At 40.7% G+C, this 22,453-nt stretch overlaps 1 protein-coding gene across 2 annotated transcripts in view; it reads left to right on the top strand.

The window, feature by feature from the left end:
• The window catches only part of LOC128747908 (E3 ubiquitin-protein ligase RNF43), a 74,893-nt gene that overhangs the window by 35,522 nt on the left and 16,918 nt on the right, over positions 1–22,453 (top strand). Inside the window, exons 1-2 of one of the 2 annotated variants that reach the window (XM_053846132.1) lie at positions 7,252–7,511; positions 10,320–10,433. In XM_053846132.1, the coding sequence (XP_053702107.1) occupies positions 7,479–7,511; positions 10,320–10,433 (147 nt within the window). In that variant the 5' untranslated portion in view covers positions 7,252–7,478. Of the gene's footprint in view, positions 1–7,251; positions 7,512–10,319; positions 10,434–22,453 lie in introns of those variants that run through there. The other variant, XM_053846131.1, reaches the window with a different exon arrangement.

Raw genomic sequence — 22,453 nt, 5'->3', positions numbered from 1 at the left:
CCTGGCAGTCTGCTGTCTGCTCCAGAGACATTCTTCCCCTGATATCGCTGTTGAACAGAGATGTTGAAAGAGCATACTGTAGCGGAGAAGGTTCAAGAGTCAATTCCCGGCATTCGCCCGACCGGAAGCTTTGAAGTGTTGCACATATTCTGGGACAGCAGGTGTGAGCTTCTGTTTGTGTGTTACTGTATGTGACGGCGCAGGCATGTGTGGGGGCGCATGTGTGTCCACATGTGTCAAATCCCATGCATCTGTTTGTGGGTCATAAATAGGGAGAGTGTTCCGTCCTGGCATCGATGTCACTAGCCAAACAAAGTGCGACTGAAAATTCTGCTCGCTCAGATAATCACACAGCGGTACGTCACGGTGTTTGCGCGGGCGATAGAGAGACGAAGCCACTTCAAAGTGGCGTAGCAGCATTCTCTCCGCCCGGCCTGTTTACACTGCTCAATGGAGTCTGCATTCCTGTGTCTCATTTTTCCATGGCATTCCATGAGGAGCTCCATGCTGCTGGCTGCTTGCCCACTCCTCAGAAGCAATCACCCCCACTCCTGCTCCACCTCTGCCCGGACAGAACTCAAGTCCGCTCTCTGCTTGGCCACTAAAACAAGACAGGAACCATCTGGAGCTGAGACATTCAGCATCCGCCGGGTGTCTTCACCTTAAAGTGGAAGTCACATGGTGCTGCAGGCAGCCGCGCGTTTAGCTTTCCACCGCTTCTTCTCACTCTACTTTGGAGAGCAAGGGAACAGTGGACAGAAACATCTGTGCTCTTGAAAAGCTCTCAGCGCATTCTTGCTCCATAAATCAGGCAGTTCTAACACCTGCTTCACAGCTAAGCCAAAATAAAGCCGCTAAAGAAAAACAATTATGCCAATTAAAAGGCATGTTGTAAACACTCAGCCGCTGCTTCACAGTTGAGGTCGTGAGAAGACATTTGTGTGGTTTGTACGAATTAGGTTTTATTGGTCGCAAAGAGGTGTCTGAGAGCCGCACTTAATTTAGTGACATTTTATACCCTTGCGCCTGGTGCCCGCTGATAAATCTTGGAAGGTGGTTTTGAGTGTTCTTCATTTGGGTTTTGAGGATTTACCCCCCACAAAAAGAGCCTTTGAAGTGTTCACCACATCGTATGTATGATCAATTGAGAGTGTGAACTTCTGACAGGGGTTGAAACCATGGGTCACAAAGCAAATATTTAATTGAATTTCCAGCTCTTTCATGACTTCCCTCTCTTTTTGTGAACAGAGAATATGACTCTAACTTTGATGATATCACAGTTTTCCAGATCGAACTTTTATTGGTTCTAGCTGAGACAGGTTCTCAACCAGTTCTTTTCCCTCTCAGAACTGGCCCGTTCAGGAACCGGAACCGGCACAGCCCTCAGAGGGTTCTTAGGAGATGGGACTGTTTACTTCGACTGCTGCCCCCACGACCCAGCCATGTCAATGCAAAAGAGTTTTAATTATTCTTCTCAACCACAAATAATTTATGTCTTTTTGCAATTTGAACACAATAATACAAGCGATAAAGGAAAGCTTGAATGTTGTTCTTGTTTACAACGCAAGGATCGAATTGTATTTTTAATTTATGAGGCATTCTCTGATCCCGCTGTGTTTCCAGCCTGTTCTGTTGTCCTGCAGCACTAAACACATTCTTTCACTCGTTTTCAGACACACTCAGGGCTTTCTTCGGCTTTACGAGGGCCAGCAACTGGAAGTGAAAGCAATAAAAGGTTTGACCTGTATTTTGGCTGCACTGCAGACATAATGGATGTTGGGACAGGCGCTGGTGAGGGACCGGATCAAAATGAATGAGAAGGCGCCACTACTCAATTTTCTCTTTTTTTTAAATGGTGTTAAAATATAGCACCTGTCTCTCAGTCAGGAGAGCCACTGTTTTTCGCCAGTTTTTCCAGACAGCATTCAGATCAAGAGGTTTAGAGTTTAGAGTTTGGCTTCAGTCCAAGGAGTCTGAAAATACAGCCTGGATGTTTGCATCAGTCCGTTCAAAACTTTCTTTGTTTTTAATCAGATATGAAGTGAAAACCATCTGTTTATTTCAATCTACCACTTTTGTGCCTAATTCTTGATACATTTTTTGTGAATTCATAATTTTGGTTGGTGATGCAGCATCTGCATATGTGAATGAAACATTTTGTGAGTCTGTATATTTGTGGCGCAAAATATTCTCGAAAATAAAAGTCTCCAAGCTATTTTTAAGTCTACTAAGTCCTCAGACTAATCTCTTTCCGCATCACAGACCTTCGTACTAAACCTGAAATGATTGACAAAGTGAAAATGTTAGTTTTCAGTCTGACTGATGTTGTGGAACCCGAGCAGGCTGTTAGAGTGCTGCTGTGGGCCAGGGAAGGGCCGGAGGAAGCCTGGGGGACATGTGGATGTGGCCCCCGTGTCCACGGGGAAGAAGGATCACTGCAATACTAACAAACTGCCTGGTTACTGAGCCACTGGCTTGTTATGACAGGGAAGTGCTGTGTTTGTGTTTAACTGCGGGCTTTGAAATCTATAGCGCGACGCTGGCCTAAGGCTGATGGAGTGGCCGTGGATGTTGGCAGTTTCAGTTTGGTAAATATTCAAACGTGTGCTCTGGTAGGTTATGTGACTGTAGAACTCTGAAAGGAAGTGAGTAATGGAGTCCATTTACAGCTTTTGTTGTTCAACCAAATTCACAAGTCTGCTGTCGAGTGGTGATGATGACCACACATGAATTAAAAGTTTGAAATGGCAAAGTCGGGAAAAAGAGTAACTGAATGACTTGGCTCACAGTTGTTCTGTTATTATACTCATACATTATAATATACATTAATAAATTAAGTACTTGCTTATTACAGCTAATAATTAGTAATGATGGAGCTGATAGGAGGAAACAACTACTTTATTCTGATTAAATACAGACTAATATGCTGTTAATACACTTGGGAGTAAGCGCTATATGTTCCCTAATCTAAAGTGTAACCGCAAGGATAAATAAAATGAAATAAAAAAACAGGAAAATATACAAATTAGACACACTGTAGTGTTGCTCACACACTGGGAACCTTTGGGTGTTAATCATTATATATAAAGGGTTAAACACAGAAAGTTATCTGAAATAATAAAGTTAAAAAGGGAGGCTTCAGTATGTTTCCTTCCAATAATCAGATGTTGCAGGAGCAGCTACCTATTGTAAGTAACAAAGCCCAGACTTCACTCTCATAATGAACCTCCTCCCTTGGTGGAATATCGAGACATTCCCAATTCCCAGGGCAACTGTGTGATAGAGTGGCTCCACCATGACTGGGTCTGCCTACACTGCACAATGAGGACTAGTACGTGTACTCTGGGTCTCTCCACGATGGATCATTTGTGTGGTTTAAGTCATCTTTTGCGGTGTTTTAACGAAATTCCCTTTTTGCTCTGTGAACCTAGAAGAAGCTGTTATGAAGTTGGTGTTGACAGACTGTAGTATGTGACCAGAACTTATACACAGTTGCATCTTCATGTAGATACATTTGGACCAGTCCAGTCTGAACAGATGGAGGTGATATTAAAGATAAACCCCAGTGAGTGTCTTTTGGAGCTATTTAAAAAGTGCATGTCATATCCATTTCCCATCCTCACTGGTATGTCTGGGATAGATTCTCTGACATTCATCTCTTCAAACTTCCTATAATGCACTTCAATTCTCAATGAAATTATAGACAGCGTTCTCGCTGTGACTGTTTTCCTGTCTCATTATCAAAATTCCCAGGGAAACTCCTTTGAACCTCAATTAGATTTTCTGTCCTTCCTGGGTTTAATTGGTTTGTAATACGAAGGAATGCTCCACCTTCCTCACATCTGCGGTGACTGAGTCTATTAATAAAAGTTTAGCGCCTCATCTGTTGAAAGGATCTTTGTTTTACGAGATGATGGGCATGGCACTAATTTCAGACACAGTTCTAGTCTTGTCTAAATATTTTTATCCCATCAGCAGCATAATTTGATTAGCATCTTCATCTTTGTGTTCTCTGTATATTGGAGGCTTGGTTCGGGACACAAGCCCAAAGTGCGCAGGCTAATTTGGATCTAGCGGTTATTATTCAGGCCTCATTACGAGATCACGTTTCCTGTCTGTGGTTGGTGTTATGGATACCGGGCTGACATTGTCAGTTAAGTGCAGCGGGAAGATGTGGCGTTCCGGTAAAACCTCAAGGCCGGCTCACTGAACTAAAGATTTATACACAGCGTTATCTCGGTCATAGATGTGTATCGCAGTTATTTAAGTTGAAAAAGAGACCATGATTGTTTCCTTTCATAAACATGGGTCCTTTAATGATGAATAATGTTGTTTTTTTCTGCGCCTCATCTGAATATCTCTGTGCTCATGTTCAAAGTTTGGACTTGAGTAACCGTAAAGCTCATCAAAGAAGATCATCAAAGTTTGAGTGACTTCATTTGCTTCAAACACATGCTGACCCTCGAAACTCTGTAATTTTGTGTCACAGTTCTTTAATGCTAGTCTTTATTGACTAGCATTAAATAGCTTAAGTATATATACACATATATATAATGTATCCATACATATGATTTGATGTGGGACCAGTGTGCCATTTTGCCAAATGCTAAAAGAAATGAATGGAAATGCTCTTTGTTTAGAGTCTAGACTTGTTGTAAATTTAAAATTTGTTTTCTAAATCTTGATTTCTAAGCTACATTTTTTCAACTGAAGTTGCACCTAAGCAGTGGTAATTTTTTTTTCTTTTAATTAAAAAATGAGATTATGTTCTTGTCCACAGATTTTGGGGTGTTTCTGAAACATATTGCAGACTTCTAAACTTATTTTGAAAACGGGGCCCAGCATTGAGACAGACTCATGAAGCAAACTCGCTGAACTTGAATCATGAACTCCTCACATCTTTTATTGACATTAAAGCACTCAAAATGCGCTGTTTTCGCCTGTGTACTGACACCACAGCCAAACCCAAAAAACATTATACATTAACATAAAAACATTATACTTTGAAGGTCACAAACATGACAAAAAGTAAGATATTTGCAAGTAAGTCATGGAAAATATCATGAAGAAATGGGAAAAAAGGAAAGGGAAAAGCGGTAAAAAAATCAGAGTCAGATAGTCAATGTCTACAGAAAATAATATCAATTTATAAATAAATCCAATTTAATTGTTTGTCTATTTAAATGTATTTAAATATCGATTATTTTAAATCTTTTGCTGTGTGAAGTCCCAAAGTTCAAACTATTTAGCTTGTTAACAAGGAAGAGTCAATCGTATCAAAAGTGTTTTGGTGGTTTTATTTTCTGACCGACAAACTGTATTGACTTTTATTGCAACTTTTGGGGGAAGACAGTGTGCAGTAGTGCATCTTGATTTTGACAATACTACATCATGACTTACCTGCTGTAATGAACATGGAAGAGACTTTATTAAGCTAAACTTTAATAAATTCAGTAAAACTGCAATTATATAAATGGAGTGTAAAAACAAAAAAAATACTAGAAAATAAAAGGATAAAAGAAGACATAAAGTGATACAGTAATTGCTGAATTGTATGGATTCAAAATGTATGTAAAGATCAGTATAAAATGTGTTAGGTAATAGTGATTGAGAAAATCTTGACGCTCAGGGAAAAAAAAACTGAGTTGAAACTCTAAACATGAAACAATATCTGACATCATGACGGCCAGATAGATACAGGCAAAAGGCCCCATGTGGTATCTGGTCTAGACGGGTCAAGACATGGGTCAGCTATTGCAATTGGTTATAGTCTGTGTGTGTTTGTGTGTGTATGAGGAACAGGCTCTGCAGAGCTGGATTACATCTCTTTTTCATCCTATGAATTTGCTTCAGTGTAACCTGGGCCAAACTGGAACCTCATCACCGGCCCAGCTCTTAGTTGGATTTTAAATAGTGATGCGAGGCGCCAACTCTTCCAGTGTCTTCCCTTTTTAACACGATCTGACATAACTCTCTGGGTCTGGCTCCATGCTGGCAGCAGATGAACTAGAATGCTCTCTTGCTGATTATTGGCAGATGAAAAGAGACGATCCACGGGGCTACTGAGAGGAAAAAATATTATCAACTTCTCACCACAGCTACTATTTATTTTCCCCCTTCTCGGTCCATGTTTTTGTTTTTTGAGGCTGGGAGCTTCATGTCTCGGAATGTTTTGGGCTCTGATTGAGCGAGCGAGGAATGTCTTTAATCGAGGCTACAAAGGAAGCGAGGGACATGTGAATTTCTCTGCACATCTAAGCAGATGAGCAGGCAGAGGTGGAAGGGAGCGCAGAGGAGCACATTGTTAAAAGTCTGTGGGGAGCAGCTAGCGTGCGTTGTGGTTTCTGGTCCCTGTGAAATCGAGACGCTGTGATTTGGTTTTCCCATGCCCCTCTATCTCAAGGCCGCTCAAAAAACAAATTATGTTTAGGTTGGTCCATTTTTAGTGCAGTGGCTGTGTGTGTTTTAATTGATTCGTGGGACCAATGGTGCTACTTAGAGTTGGTTAACCAACATCTAGGTTGAAGCGGCTTAGTCAACTCAAAGATGATGTTATGTCTTGTCTGTGAACGAACTGGATATAACCACTTAAACAAAGTCGGATTTCAAGTACAAGACCATCCTGATATAGTTCTAAATAATTTCCTTGCTGTGCTTCTTTGTCTCTGTTACACCAACAAAAAAAACAACAGCTTTCAGTCTCCAAATGTCTTTATATGAAATTAAACTGGATTAGAAAGCTTTGTGTGGCTGAATATCTGACAACCTCAACTAGCTTCTCTCAGTGTGAAGGGGCAGCTGGTCTACCCTGAGCCTCTCCCAGATGATGGGTTAACAAATTTATATTGTGTCTAAAGACGCTAGCTGAGAGCAAGTGATGGTTCTCCTATCTTGAATGGTCAATCGCTCTCGAGGTTGGCCGTTTCCACAGCACTGAAAAGAAGGACAGGCATGCCAACATGATGCAGTGATTCTGAGTCTGATTTCTGAATGTAATATACTATATGACAAGACCAACATGCTTTTGTTATCATACAACGCTTGAGGAGCTCAAGTCTCAATCGATATGTTGGCCAACAAAAATCTTTTGATAGAACATCTTAATATCCATTGTAAGTGTAACCACTTGATGGCAAACAAAAGTCACTCTATGACTTTGAAATATTGAGAATTATACGTCAAAGAAGCAGACAAAATATTCCTGAGAAGGCGGAACGTAGAATGTCCGTATCACTTCGACAAATACTGCGGTTGGTCATCTTTGCTTTTAGCAATAAATAACTTTTCTTTTGACCATTCTGCACTGGAGGAGGCCTTCCTACTAACCTCTTGTATGGTGCTGAGCACATGGGCGTTGATGTGGTATATCAATGTGGCATCATCTTCAGCTGATCATAATGGATTCTTATCTTTCGTTGGAACTAATTGCTTAGGCTGTTGAACGATATGCTGCGCTGCATCACTGAACATTAGGCAGGATGAACTGCATGTCTGGCTCGGAGAGGAGGCAGGTATGTGCTGATCCAGAACACACACAAGTGCTTCAGCCGGTTGCTTCTGACTGATACATTTGAACTTCCAGTGTATTTGTTCTCAGCAAAGTCAACAGTTGCGAAACCAAAAAAGACTCTGTGGTTCATTGGCTCTTCCTCGGGATTATAATCTAATTTATAAGGTTAGATTGCACAACCTCATGCATCAACATGTCCTTCTGCAAGATCCAGATGTGATCAAGAGAGTGCTTGGAGATTTTAAAAGCGTTTCTTTCTCGTTGTGAAATCCAAGTTATAATAAAACATGACTGGTTTTCCACATCTGTCACGAACCTATCGCACAAAACGGGGCAGAGGTCAGGCCATAGGAAGCAGCTTAACTATAAACTATATACGATTCATTTTCTTTGTGAATCGCCAAGTTCAACTGTAAGCCTCTAATTTGAGCCTCATAAATGTGGACGGTTGCAGGCAGCTGGCAGTGCTTTTCCTGATCAGGGGCGCCATCATAAAGGGCAGGATGTCACTCATGTCTATTAATCTTGGACCGTTCATCCAATTTAGAGAGAGAAAGGCTTTTAATGTGCTTTTGAAAACTTTTCGCCTCTGCCAGCGTCTATCACGACTTCACGTCACGACCTCTGGAGACTTCACACAATTGTGGCTTCCCTATCAAATGGCATGCTTGTATAAATTGAGGTTTGACTGAAGAAGAAAAATCATGTGCCATTGCCGTTGCTTTTGTGACTGAAAATGTAATGCCAAACTCTGGCGTTTCCCGATGAGAGAGTGCCCAATCTAAGTCCATCGATGGGGACACTCGAGTGTCTCACTTTTTACCTGCACCCGGTGGCCCCAGATGTGGCTCCAGTCTTCTGATGGCACTTCCCCATGTCCTCTCAAATGCAAGCATATGTGTCGATGTCTGGTTGGTTTCTCCTCGTGCTAAAATGTAAACTCTGAGCTACATTTCTCTGGCCTTGGGTTTGGAGACGCCCTGATTTAAGTTTCATGAGCATTGTTTAATGCCAACAATTAAGTTACCCCAAAATGAAGGGGGTTGTGATGTAGAAGGTTTGGACACTTTTTGATCCAACTCAAATCCTTGTTGCAGAAAACTGACTGTGCTCTTCCAGATCACTTAGATGAGCTGAGGAGAAGTCATAACAGGCGGTTTCTGTATCTAATCTGGCGAGGGAACATCTTGAGGTAACACTCAGCGATCCGCATATAATATTCAATCAATGAAAAACTATATCAAAACCACCAATATGTGATAGATAACAGTGGCCACTACGCTGCTCCTTCACTGATCTCTGTATTCCGTCATTTCTTGTTTAACAATATGGTGACTTTGTTTGTCCTACATGGCTGCTCCTATGACGGACGGCACCAGAGTGCCACATTACGTCAATCGCACCAGACCGGGGTGCCAGCTGTTGATGTCACCCATGGGTCTTTTTAATTTAGGGATTTCCATGGAGTGAGATGAAGAGGGGAGCCTCTTGACCTCAGTTAATATTGACATGAAGCGGCCCACCAGGACAGAACCAGGTCTGCGCTGCAGGGGTGTTCCAAGAGAGTGCTGCTCCGCGACAAGTGTGTAAGCCAGAGGTTGGCTTTCTCCAGCAGTGCCGTGCAATTCCCCGTACTCGTGACAGCATGTCTGTGACTCGCAAACACAACCGGGATCCCTTGAGCTCTTAAATGCAGCCTTTCAGCAGCTATGAGTTTCCTCCCTTTCAGAGGGGATCAAATGTTCCTACATGAGCCGACATCTCATTCTTTCAGTCCTCATGGACCTGGGTGGGAGCGAGCACTGATATCTGTGTAATTGATTTTCCAGGGTGCCAAAGTTTTTCCTCTTGATATTAACCAGTTCATGAGGAAACGCCTTAATATGACACAGCGGCTGTTATCAAGCGCAGTTGTTGCTCAAGTGGTGGGAAGGTCAAGAACCTGGAGTCAAGGTGGATTTTCACCTCTGGTTGTCTTTCTGTGATAATTATTGGTAGATATGGAATATAGTGAATGATTGAAAAGACACCATTAAATGGTGCAGTTTCATTTCGAATTGTCCTCATTCGATTGTTTTGAGTTGGGGACCACACACATCCTATTGCCTTCACACATCTGGCCCCATGTGGCCAGTGGGAAAAAAAATCTCATTTAGACCATCATGGATGTTTTGGTTATGACATCACAAGGGGGTGCACCTGGAATTGATGCCTTGAAAAATGTTCCCTGTGAAAGAAAGTTTCATATTTCGTTGTTATTATTTAAAACAATTCTTTTCATTTTTCATTACCTTGTATTTTTTTTTGATTCTGTGAATCTTATTTTAAAACCGACATTTATGATACAGCTGTAATTTTTTTTATATTTATATTGGAGAAAATTCAGCTTTAAACTTGTTTAGTCTTCATTGAATTAAGCTCCAAATATTTAAAAAATGAATAAATAAATAACATTGTGCCTTTGATTCATGATTATTACGTTATTTTGTCAATTTTATTAATCTCACACACTGCTTCTTCTCTAACCTGACTTCCCTTGTATTTATGGACCTACATTTTTTTGATATAGCAGCATGCTTGTTTTTATTTGTCCCTTTAAAAATAATATTATGCAACAAGCAGATGTTTGGCATTTTTGAATATACTTGTGCCAACATGGTTTGAACATGTTAGTTATTTTATCAGCCTTGAAGTACTTTTAAGTTCTTAATAAAGCAGTCAACATGATCAATGGTGAAATAGTGTTTACGTGATGAAAATGAGTTTGTGGTTCATTAACTGACCCCCACTTTTCCTCTAATGTCTACAGTACCATCCTCTATCTCTGTGCAACACCAGTGAGGATGAACGTCCGGAGAGCGACTTCATCACCATCGTCAAACTGGAACTCAGGCTTCCCCGCTGTCTGTCGCTTCAGGAAAAGGTATTGATCATCCGCACGCATCTGACCCTTGTGTGGCATTCCCTCTTGAGTGAGCCAGCACCCTGCTGGCCATGGCAGCAGCCTGATAAACCCTTCCAGCATCTAGTCTTTCCTCTGGAACGCCTTCCGCTCTCGGACCGTAAAGACTTCGGAGGGTGGAATGATTTGGCCGCAGTGTTATGCTTTGTTCAGGAGGGTGATCTTTCCGAGAGCGGGCTTGGACAGGAGGGGTGGGCTTAGCTCGGCACTGCTATGTAGAAAGTGGCAGCAAGCCCTGGCTTTGGATGTAAGGCTTTCAAGCCCCAGCTGTCACTGGTCCGACCCCAGCCAGCCAGAACCAGACACTCTGTGCTTTTTGCTCTCTGCTTCTCTCTAATGTGAGCAAGCTCCATAGATTCCACCCGCAATGGTTAAGATGTATGTGCGACGGCGATGACCTAAATCTCCCTTGTTGTTTAAGTATTCTACCATCCTCACAGACTAACTTTCAAGTAGTGTGATTCAAAACTGTTGCTATTTTTCCTCTGTTTTTCAAGTGGTGACAAATTAGCAGGCACAAGTATAGTTAGGGGACAGTCTTTTTATAGCTTGTGTTTTCTTTTCCCCTAATTTAAAGCCATGTTTGAGAGCTGCCCGCCATGGCGACGATGTTGAGACGTTTCCCACACATTACCCTGCTCCTTTCTTCTTCCTCCTCCTATTTGCTCCCTCACTGGGAACCAAAGCGGGTGAGGAGGAGGGGTGTCACTCAGAGCTGACTCCAGAAAGAGTTCTGATTAAAGCCTCAATGGCAACACTGTGTTGTCCCATAAACAAAACACGCTCTCTCCCTCATGCAAAAGTGCCCTCCGACAAAAGACTGTTGCTTCCGAGTGCTTTCTCCCCTTCCTGCCGATCATCTTTGAAATCAGGAGACGCGAAGGAGGGAGTGGGGGCTCTTGTTGTTTTGCTCGTCTGGAAAGTATGTGTTGCAGTAAACTCCATGGCAGCCACCTGCATCTTCACTTCCTCACTGAGATTCAAAGCTCTTGGCCTTGGAGGATTTATTGGGGATTCATCGTGCAGCTGCCGAGGAGTTTTCTTTTGGCCATTTGAAGACGATGAAGCCGGCTATTCGGATGTGCCTTCCTGGGTCAGCCTTGCTCCTCGGGATGGAACTTGTTTACAGATTTGACTCAGACTCAACCCGTCACTGATCTATAGATACTCGCACGGCCACAAGAGATTCGTGTTACACCACACACACACTCGGAATAGACTGTAAACTAAACACTGTGAAGCTCCAAAGAGTGAAGGATTAGGTTTCATTGTTGTCCTCTGTTTTTATTTGGGTTTACACTGTTTAAAAGTAGATCTTCTTTGTTGGGTCTGAAATTTTTCAGAGGGATGCTGCACGTGTGTTTACAGACTTCTCATCAACAATGTATGGGGCTCCTATGCTAAGTTTTTCACTGTATGTGAATCATCAGGGCAGCACATCCTTGCTGTCAGTCCTCCTTAACATGGAGTTCAGCCAGCTAGGCTAATTTAGCACAATGCCATCCTGTCTTCTTTGGTGGTTTCGTAACTTAATGACGTCAACGCCCATGTTTTTCCATCTGACATATGTAAAATTAAGTTGTAATTCGACTTTTGATGTTTGATCGTTGCTGTCCATCGACTGATGGATGAGACACAACAACCGAAGGATTCTGCTTAGTATGGTGTGGATTGGCTTAGCGATGTAGCATCAATGTTCCCTATAGCTAAACTTTTAGCATCTGGCTTTGATCATTGGCTCTAGGCCTGAATGATTTTTTGTTTGAAACATAGACATTAATTTGGCGACTCCCTCCCCAACCCTTCTGCCCCCCCGCCGAAAAATGGCATTCTGAACCGCAATATTGTCAAAATAAATCACAATTACATTTTTTTTCCCCAGAATTGTTCAGCCCTAGTTGCCATTCGTGATCGCTGTGATGCTCTGCAGTCTTTTGTTTGGTGTAAAATTTATTCATGTAAAATTTATTTTATATCATCTATCAATTCTTATGCTGTAGCAAAATTTTGTGGTTCTAAATTTCCATTCATAATTGTACATTTTACACCTTTATTTAAGGCCCATACTGTTAAATGCTTAAATGTCTGAATGACAAATGAAGTAATCTAGCAAGCCCATTTTACATTCTGCAGTTGGTAGCATATCAGTTATTTCTTTGCATTGAGGCTGATGGCTGAGAACGTTTGCCATTTCATTAACATACAACTCTCAGGCAGACTTGTGCTCATGCATGTGAGGGAAGAACCATCGGATGACTCTTCGATGGATGATTAAAATGGATTTAAGACAAAGTAAACATCAGAAATATAGAACTGTTTTGGATTTGAAAAAGGGCAAGTCAAGCAAAAGACCATATTTTGTTTATTGGAAGTCCATATTCGCATAAAAGGAACTTTATCTTCCCAGGACTCGTCATGATTTTCATAATTTGTATCTTTTTTGGCTTCATTTTGTAAACAAAAAAAACGTAAAAGAATGTTAAATAACACCTTGCTTGGTATACTTGTGAGAATTCTTTCCAAATATCACTACTCAGGCTCTGAGAGTTCTCTTTGTAGTTAGTATCGCAATGAAAAATAAATCGCACTGTCAGTTTTTTTCACCATCGTGCAGCTGTATTTCAGTATATCTGTGATTGAAAAATTCAGCCAGTAATAGAATACTGAGGGGAAATAATTAGTTGCATGGCTGGTCAGCATGTTAACAGGTTCAGGTTCAAATGCGTGCTGGCTGGAAGATAAACCAATGTCAATGGCCCCAAAGTGAATCTTGTTCCTTTGCTATCGTCAACCTCTGTGGGCTCCCATTATCTTTTCATTTTTTACAAATAAAAACAAAACACTCAATTCAGGAAGTGTTGTACCACACCTATGCCCCCTCCTTCTTTTTATATAACCGAGAGCATCTTTTGAAATTGTGTGATTCTTTGCTTTAAGATATTATTTTGAAGAATTGAAATGGGCAAATGCATGCTCATGTATATAGTATGATAAACTACAGTACTTTTTACTTGGACTGTATCTAAAGAGGAATTGTCATGATAGTCAATGCACTTCTCTGGACTGAGCAGAATTTTATACTTAAATTAAGTTTACAACATCCACAAAACAAAGCGTGGCTCACGACAACATGCTTTAATTGAGAGTCAACTTCAAAACATCTTTTGTCCTGACAGTGATCTACCTGCTCCTGGCAACTCGTCTTGCCTGCAAAATTTTCACGGAAATGACTGCCGAAGACATAATTTCATGAAAACAAGGGAGGCCTGCGGGGAACTGGCCTCCATACTTCCAGCACTCTGATCTGAATTAAAGCTGTAATCTTTAATAATCACCCAGTTCTTTTCCGCTTCGTTTCTGAAGTGACTTTTCACCCAAACAGACGGCACCTCTGTGAAGTCCTGCTCATGAAAGCCGCTGCAATCGCTGCAAGCTAACTTCGAAAATGGCTCTCACCGCCAGCCAGAGTCTTTGGTGTGTGTCTGAACTTGTTGACTCTAATAGAAAGCCACGGTTATTAATTCTACTCCACTCGCTTACAAAAGGGCTTGGGCCTGATTGTGCAGTAATCCTGTTTTTTTAACTGACGTTTTTGCTAGTAAAATTTATGTGTATTGTAGGATTATAATATTATGGTTGTGTCTTTTTATAAATTCTTTCATTATCATTGTCATTTTTTTTTTCATCTGTATGGAATGAGTGGTTGCCATGGTATTGTCCACAATCAAAAATGACTACACTTGTTGCTTCAGATTTTTTATGCATCGATAAGGATATTAAGTGTCATCATCTAATGTATGTTACAATGAGAGAACTATTACTTATTAACTTGTGGGATGTGTAGGTGGAATGTCAATTAATTTTTCGCTGCCTGTTTGCGTCAAGACAGGTGTGTTCTGGTATGACTCACTTGGCTTTTTTTCTTTTTTTCGGAGTAGTCATTGTTTGATCACCTCAAATGGTCCAAATCATCAAATGTACTGAATAAAATTTAAACCTGAGGGAATGGAACTATTCTGAGGTTCTGCCTCCTGGGAAAACAATCTGTGTCTTAGCATCAAAAGAAAACCTTGCAAAAAGACACAAGAGGTTTCATCAATCCATCAAAACCAAACACTGCCGTATTTAATACCAGCCAAATTCTCCATTATCCACCTGCTGCTTTTCACATTTTTCCCTCAAAGATTGTCAGTGTTTTCCAGATGTTAGCCTGCGACTCTGCTCTATTATTCCTCTCAAATGAACCTGAGACGCTGGACTGAACTGTAAAATCAGAGTACAGCCGAGGCCACTCCAGCGCCAGTCTGACAGTGGACAGGAACTGCTGAGGTCAGATTTACCCCCCGCAGTCCCTCGGACATTAGGAGACAAAAACATTGTCATGAGGTTGTGATTTATTTCTCCCTCAACGGGTTTCCCTTGTATTTAAACACTTCCTGTTAGTGGAGATTCTTCTGCTGGCCACTCGAGGAGACAAGTGTGAGACTTTTCAAAGCTTTACAAGACTGGTCTGGATATACACAGGGAAGTTACTGTTCCTCTGCTCTTCCTATCATTCCTGCCGTGGCTGCTTACCCTTTTAGTGCCCCTCTGTGCTGCAAAATAATACAAATCTTCATGCAGTTTGTTTAGGTTAGTTGGATGCCACGGTTATGTTAAAGTGACAGTTTGCAATGTTGACCTCACATGTATTTACATTAGAGTCCATAAAAGGTACATATTAACTGTTGTGTGGAAGTAATTTGGCATGTACAGCATCACAATCCAGCTGAACCGTATTGTTCAACCTGCTTAAGTGCATCACTCTTCAGTTTAATGAATGGACTACAACTATATTCTCAGTTGCATAAATGCACCAACGAAGAGTTGGTCAGAATATATTGAAATAGTGTAAAAGAAAATCAGGCGCAGCAAGAATTCCGGCCTAATCCCATTGAGAAATTGGATTCATCTCGCTCTAAACCGAAGAATGTTCAACAAAGATGACCCAATGGTGCACTGGAGATCCCAGTGAGGTCATGAATCACTGTCAAGTCTTCTGCTTAATCGAATCAGTTTCAGGGGTTCAATGAAAGAGTCTTACTGAAAATATGCAGAAATAATTGGCGTAGTTGAGCCAACTTTTTAGATACATTATTGCATTTGTTTGACCTAAAATGGACTGAGGATCACTTCAGGGTCTTAACAACCCTAGTTTGCTAAAAGAATTTGTACACTCTGAATTGTGTTTGCTGACTCTATGTGACATACTAACTTATGTCTTAATGGAACAGTAAACCTCCAGGTTTTGTTGAAGGCCGTTTAAAAATCTTTTTTTGCTGTCTCTGTGGTGCTGCACACGTCCCCTTCGGGGTCATTCTCCCTCCCTTTGTCTGTCAGGTTCTCGTCACTTTGATCGCTGCATCTCAAAGTTTCAAGGTCAGAGGGAAGTTGCTCGGGGCTGATGTTTTTCAACCCCAAATCTTGCCCCACTTTTGAAATCTGGCTGCAAAGATTATCACTAGATGAGGAACTTTCTGTCTTGGGTCTCCTGTACTAATCATGTTTGTGCCTCTGACAAGTTACTCCTTTCCCTCCCATTTCCTCTGGTGCTAAAGTTAGCCATCGTCTGAGCGCCCCATATCTATGCGGAGATAACAAGTCGTTTGAATGCGGGAGTCTAATTACTCTCCATCTTCCTCCGCCATCGCGCTCCAATGTGCTGAACTGAAATCATGTGTGCGTTATTAGCTGGAAGTTAGTCCTGGCTTTGCCAATGAGGCACCGTTCGTAGAGGTACTTTCCAGATGTCCCTTTTAGGAGAATTGTAAAAAGAAAACTCACAAGATTCACAGTGAGGCAGATCAATGGCTTTCTTTGTCTTCTGGTGTACTTTTCATGTGTCATGAGCACAAATATTATTTCCTTAATCTCACGTCACAATTTGTTAGGAACACATTCAGGCCCATAAAGTGTCCCCCAAGATCATTGTGGTTTTTATTTTCCCAAAAACTTTCTAAAGCTTTCTTGACCATAGACATCACGAACCTGAACGATAATTTATTATAGAATATTTATTATTCTGACAGTGGAAATACAACTTTCATTGTCAATTTTTAAAACATTTAATAATTTATTTTTTGGCATTATATCATGCTCATAGATAATTTTGTTAGCCTGAAACACAAAAAAAATGCTATGTAGAGTGACCTCCCTAGTATCGCGTGGATGAAGAGAGCGGGTGAAAGAGACTCACGCATGCTGGAGGATGGAGGAGGATCACCATGGAACCCCAGAGGGACCAATGTGTCTGGCATTTTGTGGCGTCATGCCACCAGCATGTCATAGCCACATTCTATTGCTCATTATCCAAAATACTCCATGTCAAACCTAAGATGCCGCTGTATTGCTGAGCTTTTCTATTGGGTTGAATTAATGATTTGTGCGTTATGAAATCTCCTATTTACACTAGTGTACAAGATTGATGAAGACAGCGGGCAATGTTTGCTATACTAATCTTTCAAAGGGACAAAAATAGTGTGTTCCCCTCTTAGTACTTACTGAAATAAATGTGGGGTTCTGGGAAAATAAAGTGCAGATAGACAAGTTAACCATGCACACTGTATGTTTCTAATGTATTGCAAACAGTTTGCACATTATTGTAACATTTTCATCCTCAAATTTGTAAGAACGGTTTCTTGTCTTTACCAAAAGAGTCACCTGCAGTCAGCATCAGTCTGATTGGTGTGCGTGATGAAGTGCCATGAGTGTCACAATGACAAATGTTACTGTGAGGATGGAAGGTCGACTGATGTTTATTTCATAAAATCATGCATGTCCTGAGGTCTTTTAATGAACTGCACTGAAATGACCTTGCTCCCCATAGTGCTTAACATTGTGTTGCAATGCTGGGTGGGAAATAGCTAAATATCCACAACCATTGCTCTGGTTTCTCAGTAAGTTGTTTATGATGGCTAGTTATGTTGAAAGGGAAAAGCACAGGAAGTCTACAACACGAGAAATGTTCCATCTCTCACTGGTCAAGTTACTTTAAAACTCTCGACATTTATTCTACAAAGCTGATGTGTGTTTTGTACCGCGCTTAACAAAATACAGAGAACTATTCACTCGTACAGTTAACGTGAAGTAAAAATATTGTCTCGGGGAGAAAACAAGCGTGAAATGGACGTCCACTGATGAAGTGTCAGCCTTGTTTGTGGTTGGTAATGCAGGGAAACCTCTTTTAGAAGTCCCAAACAGAAAATAACATTCCTGTGAAACTCGGCCACAGAACCTTTTAAAAGAAAGAAGAACAACAGTAGTGTTGTTCGTGTGTCAGCCACCAAAACGGTCCTTGGGCTGCTGCTTGTTGACCTCGGCTTGTGTGAGAGGGCTTGTACTCAATTTCAGGAAGATTTTCTGCTCATTAGGTGCAGATAGTTGCTGTATTCATGTGGTTCTGTGTTGTGGTAGCCGGGGGTAGTCCCTGTACCATCCTATCGACTGTTTTTTTGAGGAACTGTCTGAGGCCTGCAGGGGTGGCTGGCTGGTTAGCGTCACTGCAGGTGTGGTCGACTCACCCAATAAAGCAAGGCAGCAGATCGACAGTACTGTAGGGCTGCAACTAGTCAACAAGTCACTGACTATCTTTTTGATTGGACGAATGAAGGTTGGCGAACATGCCAACATGTGTGGTTGGAGTATTGTAAATAGAATAGAAATAAATAAATATACATTTAAAAAATGTCTATAAATTGTTGTAAGATCTGGTATGGTGTTAAATGTTGTTTGGAAACTGTAAATTGCTTAAAATACAGTGTCAAAGGATATGTGTCATTTGATGTGTTCCGTAATGGTACCATACTCCATTGGTCAAAGTGGCGCAACCATTGGGTTGCAATGGTCACATAGCGTGGCCCATTTCTCTTGCTGTGGATTGTGCCAAGTCCCAACAGGCAGACTCAGGCAGTGACTAATTCAATAGTCGATAATAGTTGACTAGTCATTGCAGCCCTACTGTACAGCATGGATTTTGAGTTGTATCTTAGCTAGATAGCATGAATTGCTAATCTGTCATAAGCCATTCAGTGTTAAGGGTGTAAAAAAATTATTTGACACCTTAGTTGTCAAAAACTGAATTTATAAGGTGATTGGAAACATTTAAATTGCTGCTTTGACTCCTCAACAGCAGAGTTGGGAACAGAAGTCGACTCAACCTGCTGCATTGCTGTCATTCAGATCAGTTCCGTGGTGTCTGTTGCTCTGAGCAGGAGGATTTAAGAGATTAGCTTCGCAGGCTCCAATGCTCGACCTGGTGAATGCACTTCACAACAGCCAGGGGTCTCCCACCTGAGGCTGCAGACACGCATGCAACTCACGACCAGAGGCTTGAGACAGACAATGGGAAAATCGGCACATTGTTTCCCACTATGAGACTGCAATTTATTTTATTTTATTTTATTTATTGAACTCTGGTATTACAATAATTCCATAATTCGAAGCTCAACTGTTGAAGCTACACTGTTTATTTGACATGGAAAAATTGTGCTAAATTTCGATATGAACTAAATTCATAGTGGGGTATCATACAATAACAGAACATAAGGACAGAATATAAGGGAGTGATGCATTTATTTAATCATAATTGCCAAATCTTCAACAAAAAAAGAATACTCGTATGCGCAGACTCAAACATTATTTGTCTTCCTACCCTCTTGGACAGCAGGGCACGGCACAGACCACTTTAAATCTGCAGTCTGATTGAGACTGTCGCCACAGGATTCTTATACACAAACAGTGAGATGTCTGCTGCGCCGCAAGGTGGGAAGTACTTCTCTAAAATAGCTGCAGTTGGACTATCACCCCAGTGTTTATATGTGTGGATTGCAGAAAATGCCCCACAACTAGAGCTTCTTTTTTCCAGAATTCCATCTCATGCCTTCCAGTAACAATTAAATCAATGTTCCACTCCTTAACATGACAATCCGATGCAGAGATAGTGACTTTAAAAGGTGCGAAGAGACTTATCATAGTATTAATAAGCAATTACCTGCTAATTTACCTGCTAAGTGTTTGCGGGTGTGAGTGCCTTTGCAGTTTGTGCGCGCCCTGAAGGCGAGCATGCCAACAGGACCACTTCTGGTATTTGAGAATGCGTCTGAAGGAGTTGGTATTGGAGCGGCACATCTCTCACTTGTCACTTCAAAGGGAGCGTGCCGGGGTCAGGGTTTCATCACGCTGTCGTCTGCGCTAGGCCTTACCGAAGGGAAGAAAATAAAGTCCTTAAAATAGAGGTTGGTGTAAGACACATAAACAGATACACAACCCAGATGATAGTGGTCAGTGCCAAATTGTGGACATTAAAATATCTGAGATGTTGTGAGGACATTAGAGGCTGCACTAAAGGTTAGACGGAGCAGTTAGTTGAAGATTTGGAGATCATTGATTATAAATATGGCAGATTAATTTGTTATTAATGTAATTGTGTGGTGAATAAAGGCTGTCAGGTGTGCCTGGTGCAGATCACATGCAGCTTGACTGGGCGTTAACTGTCGATGCTTAATACCAAATAATTTTCTGCTATTAAAGATGGCAGGGATTTGTCCATTTTAAATATTTTTTTCACTCAAATATTCCTCATTCCTTTCCTGATACATGTTTCCTTGATCATTCAGTTTGACTTAATGGCTTATTAACTTTTTTTGACCTTTTATTTTCAAGATATTTTACTATTAGGGCAGAGCATTTTTTTAAGATGATTAAGTTTGTTTCATTTACAATTTACTTTGTGTAGTTAATTCCATATTATTTGCTGCTACTTAAAATGTGAGCAATTTCTCCCTTTTAACAAAAAAAAAAGTCAATGGGTTTGATCTATATCAGGCCAAAGGTGCTGCTGAAACCCAGCTCTAAGAATAAAGCAGGAATACACAGATTGACTTATTTTGTTTTTAATATTCAAATACAAATATGAACCTTAATTTATGACATCCCGTTTAATTGAAACATTCTGTAAATTAATTATTTCCTTTTTTATTTTGATATACCTCATATTCTTGAGTGTAACATTACTATTCTTCCACTCTGACTTTTTATTTAAAATATTTTCTTTTCTGATGGAGCAAATTGTTTTCAGGATTTCCTTTGTTAGGAGTATTATTTATTTATTTTAAAAGGTTCTATTTTATCTGCAGTCACATGAAGATGATTGGATTGTTTTGGAAAAATAAGGCACATTTGTTTGATCATACGAAATAGACTGTAATAACATTTGACTTTAATTTAATGATTCAGCTTTGTTAACAGTATATTGTTCAGCATTGTTGTTTATATTGTCAAAGCACTGCTTCAAAGAAAACTAAAATGTTCATAATGAAATTAAGGTATATTATTGCCCACCAGTAATGACCTCTCCCACCACTCCTGTCCCATAATGCACTGCAACAGTCGATGCTCTAACAGCCATTACATATTAATGCACCATCAGAGAGGTTTTCTATAGCAGGCCAAATAGTGAGCTCTTGGTCCACCTCTGTTAGAGCTGTCATGTGGTCAACTGATTTGAGTGATGGAATTTGCAATATATGTAAGAAGATTGATCCTCAACTGCTCTATCTTGATACTTCTAATGCTCACAGTCTTGTGAGGGCCATTTCATCCATCAGTGCAGATGTAGTGTAGCTAAAGATGAAGTGTTCTCTGAGGCAGGACTGGTGAAGAGTGATGTTTGCTTCTCTCCTCTGCCTGCAGAGCGGACAGAATCATATGATGATGAGTGTTTAATGGCCCTGCAGTTACAGCTGTACAGTTTCGCTGCCTGTCCTGATGAACGAGGTGTTCATGGGGCAATAAGTTATTATTACTGCACCATTAGTCTTTTGATCTTCCCCCATTTCCAACCATGAAGTTTCCCTCACTTCTAAAAGGCCGCTTGTCACATAGCTTCACAGAAGAAATCGGGCCTGGTCTTGTCCTTGCTCTGAGGAGAGAGGTGGCCTGGAGGTGAGTGAAAAACCCTGACATAGATCCAGACATCACACCCTCTCATCTGAGTGGCGCTGAGTTACGATGTTATATTTTAATCCAATATTCCAAGGAATTTTTATTCATTTTGTGATTCTTGCATACGCTGTTTCAACAGTCTGGGTTCTTTCTTTGCTCCCGCTGCCCTTGAATTCATGCTCAGAAGCTGCAATAAAACATGAGATGCTCTTCTCGGCCAGGACATTCCTCCGGTAATGACAAAGGCGAATGGCGAGTCTGGTGGTGAAACATGAAGAGGGGAAAAAGAGGGAGGGGAGCAGCATGGCTGCTGTGCAAAACACTGGATATGGATGGGGACAATAAATGTGGAACTTCATTTGAAATGGAATAAATATGGCTTTTCTAGATGGCACATCAGACGTGGTGTGCAGCAAACTCACACAGGCGATAAATTAAAACATGTTGAAAGTGTCTTAAAATTGTCAAGATTATCATTTTAAAGTTATTTTATTACAAATAAAGGTTAAAATGGCATTGTCCTGTGGTCATTTCCCTGAGGTCCTAGGAAGGGAACGTCTGGATTCTCATTCCGACTCTCTGCCGGTTAAATTGGTTAGGAGTGACAGGTGTCATATGTGACTAGTCTGTGGCTCAAACCTCTTCTGAATGATTCAGCAAAAAGTTTCTTTTTTATGTCTTTTTTTAAATGTTTTTTAAGTTTATGAAAACTCTTATTAATTATACATTTTCACTTTATTTATAATGCATATATAATTATCACATAACATACTTGCAGACATTTCTACCAAATGTGTTTATTAGTTTGTTAAGTGTGTCGGAAAAACTTATTATATTGTTTGAAGTTGGCTTCACGAATTAGGGAGGAATTGAAATGAAAAATGAAATGAGCATCTATATAATGTATTGCATTATATTGCATTATTATAGCCCAAAAAAATCTTAATAGTATACAGTACATTCAGTTCTTGCCATAAATACAAAAAATAAAATAAATAACT

Source organism: Synchiropus splendidus, chromosome 17 (genome assembly GCF_027744825.2).
Source record: "Synchiropus splendidus isolate RoL2022-P1 chromosome 17, RoL_Sspl_1.0, whole genome shotgun sequence".
NCBI classification, from domain to species: domain Eukaryota; kingdom Metazoa; phylum Chordata; class Actinopteri; order Syngnathiformes; family Callionymidae; genus Synchiropus; species Synchiropus splendidus.
Note: the sequence above shows the minus strand (reverse complement) of the source record. Positions and strands in the feature narration are given on the sequence as shown.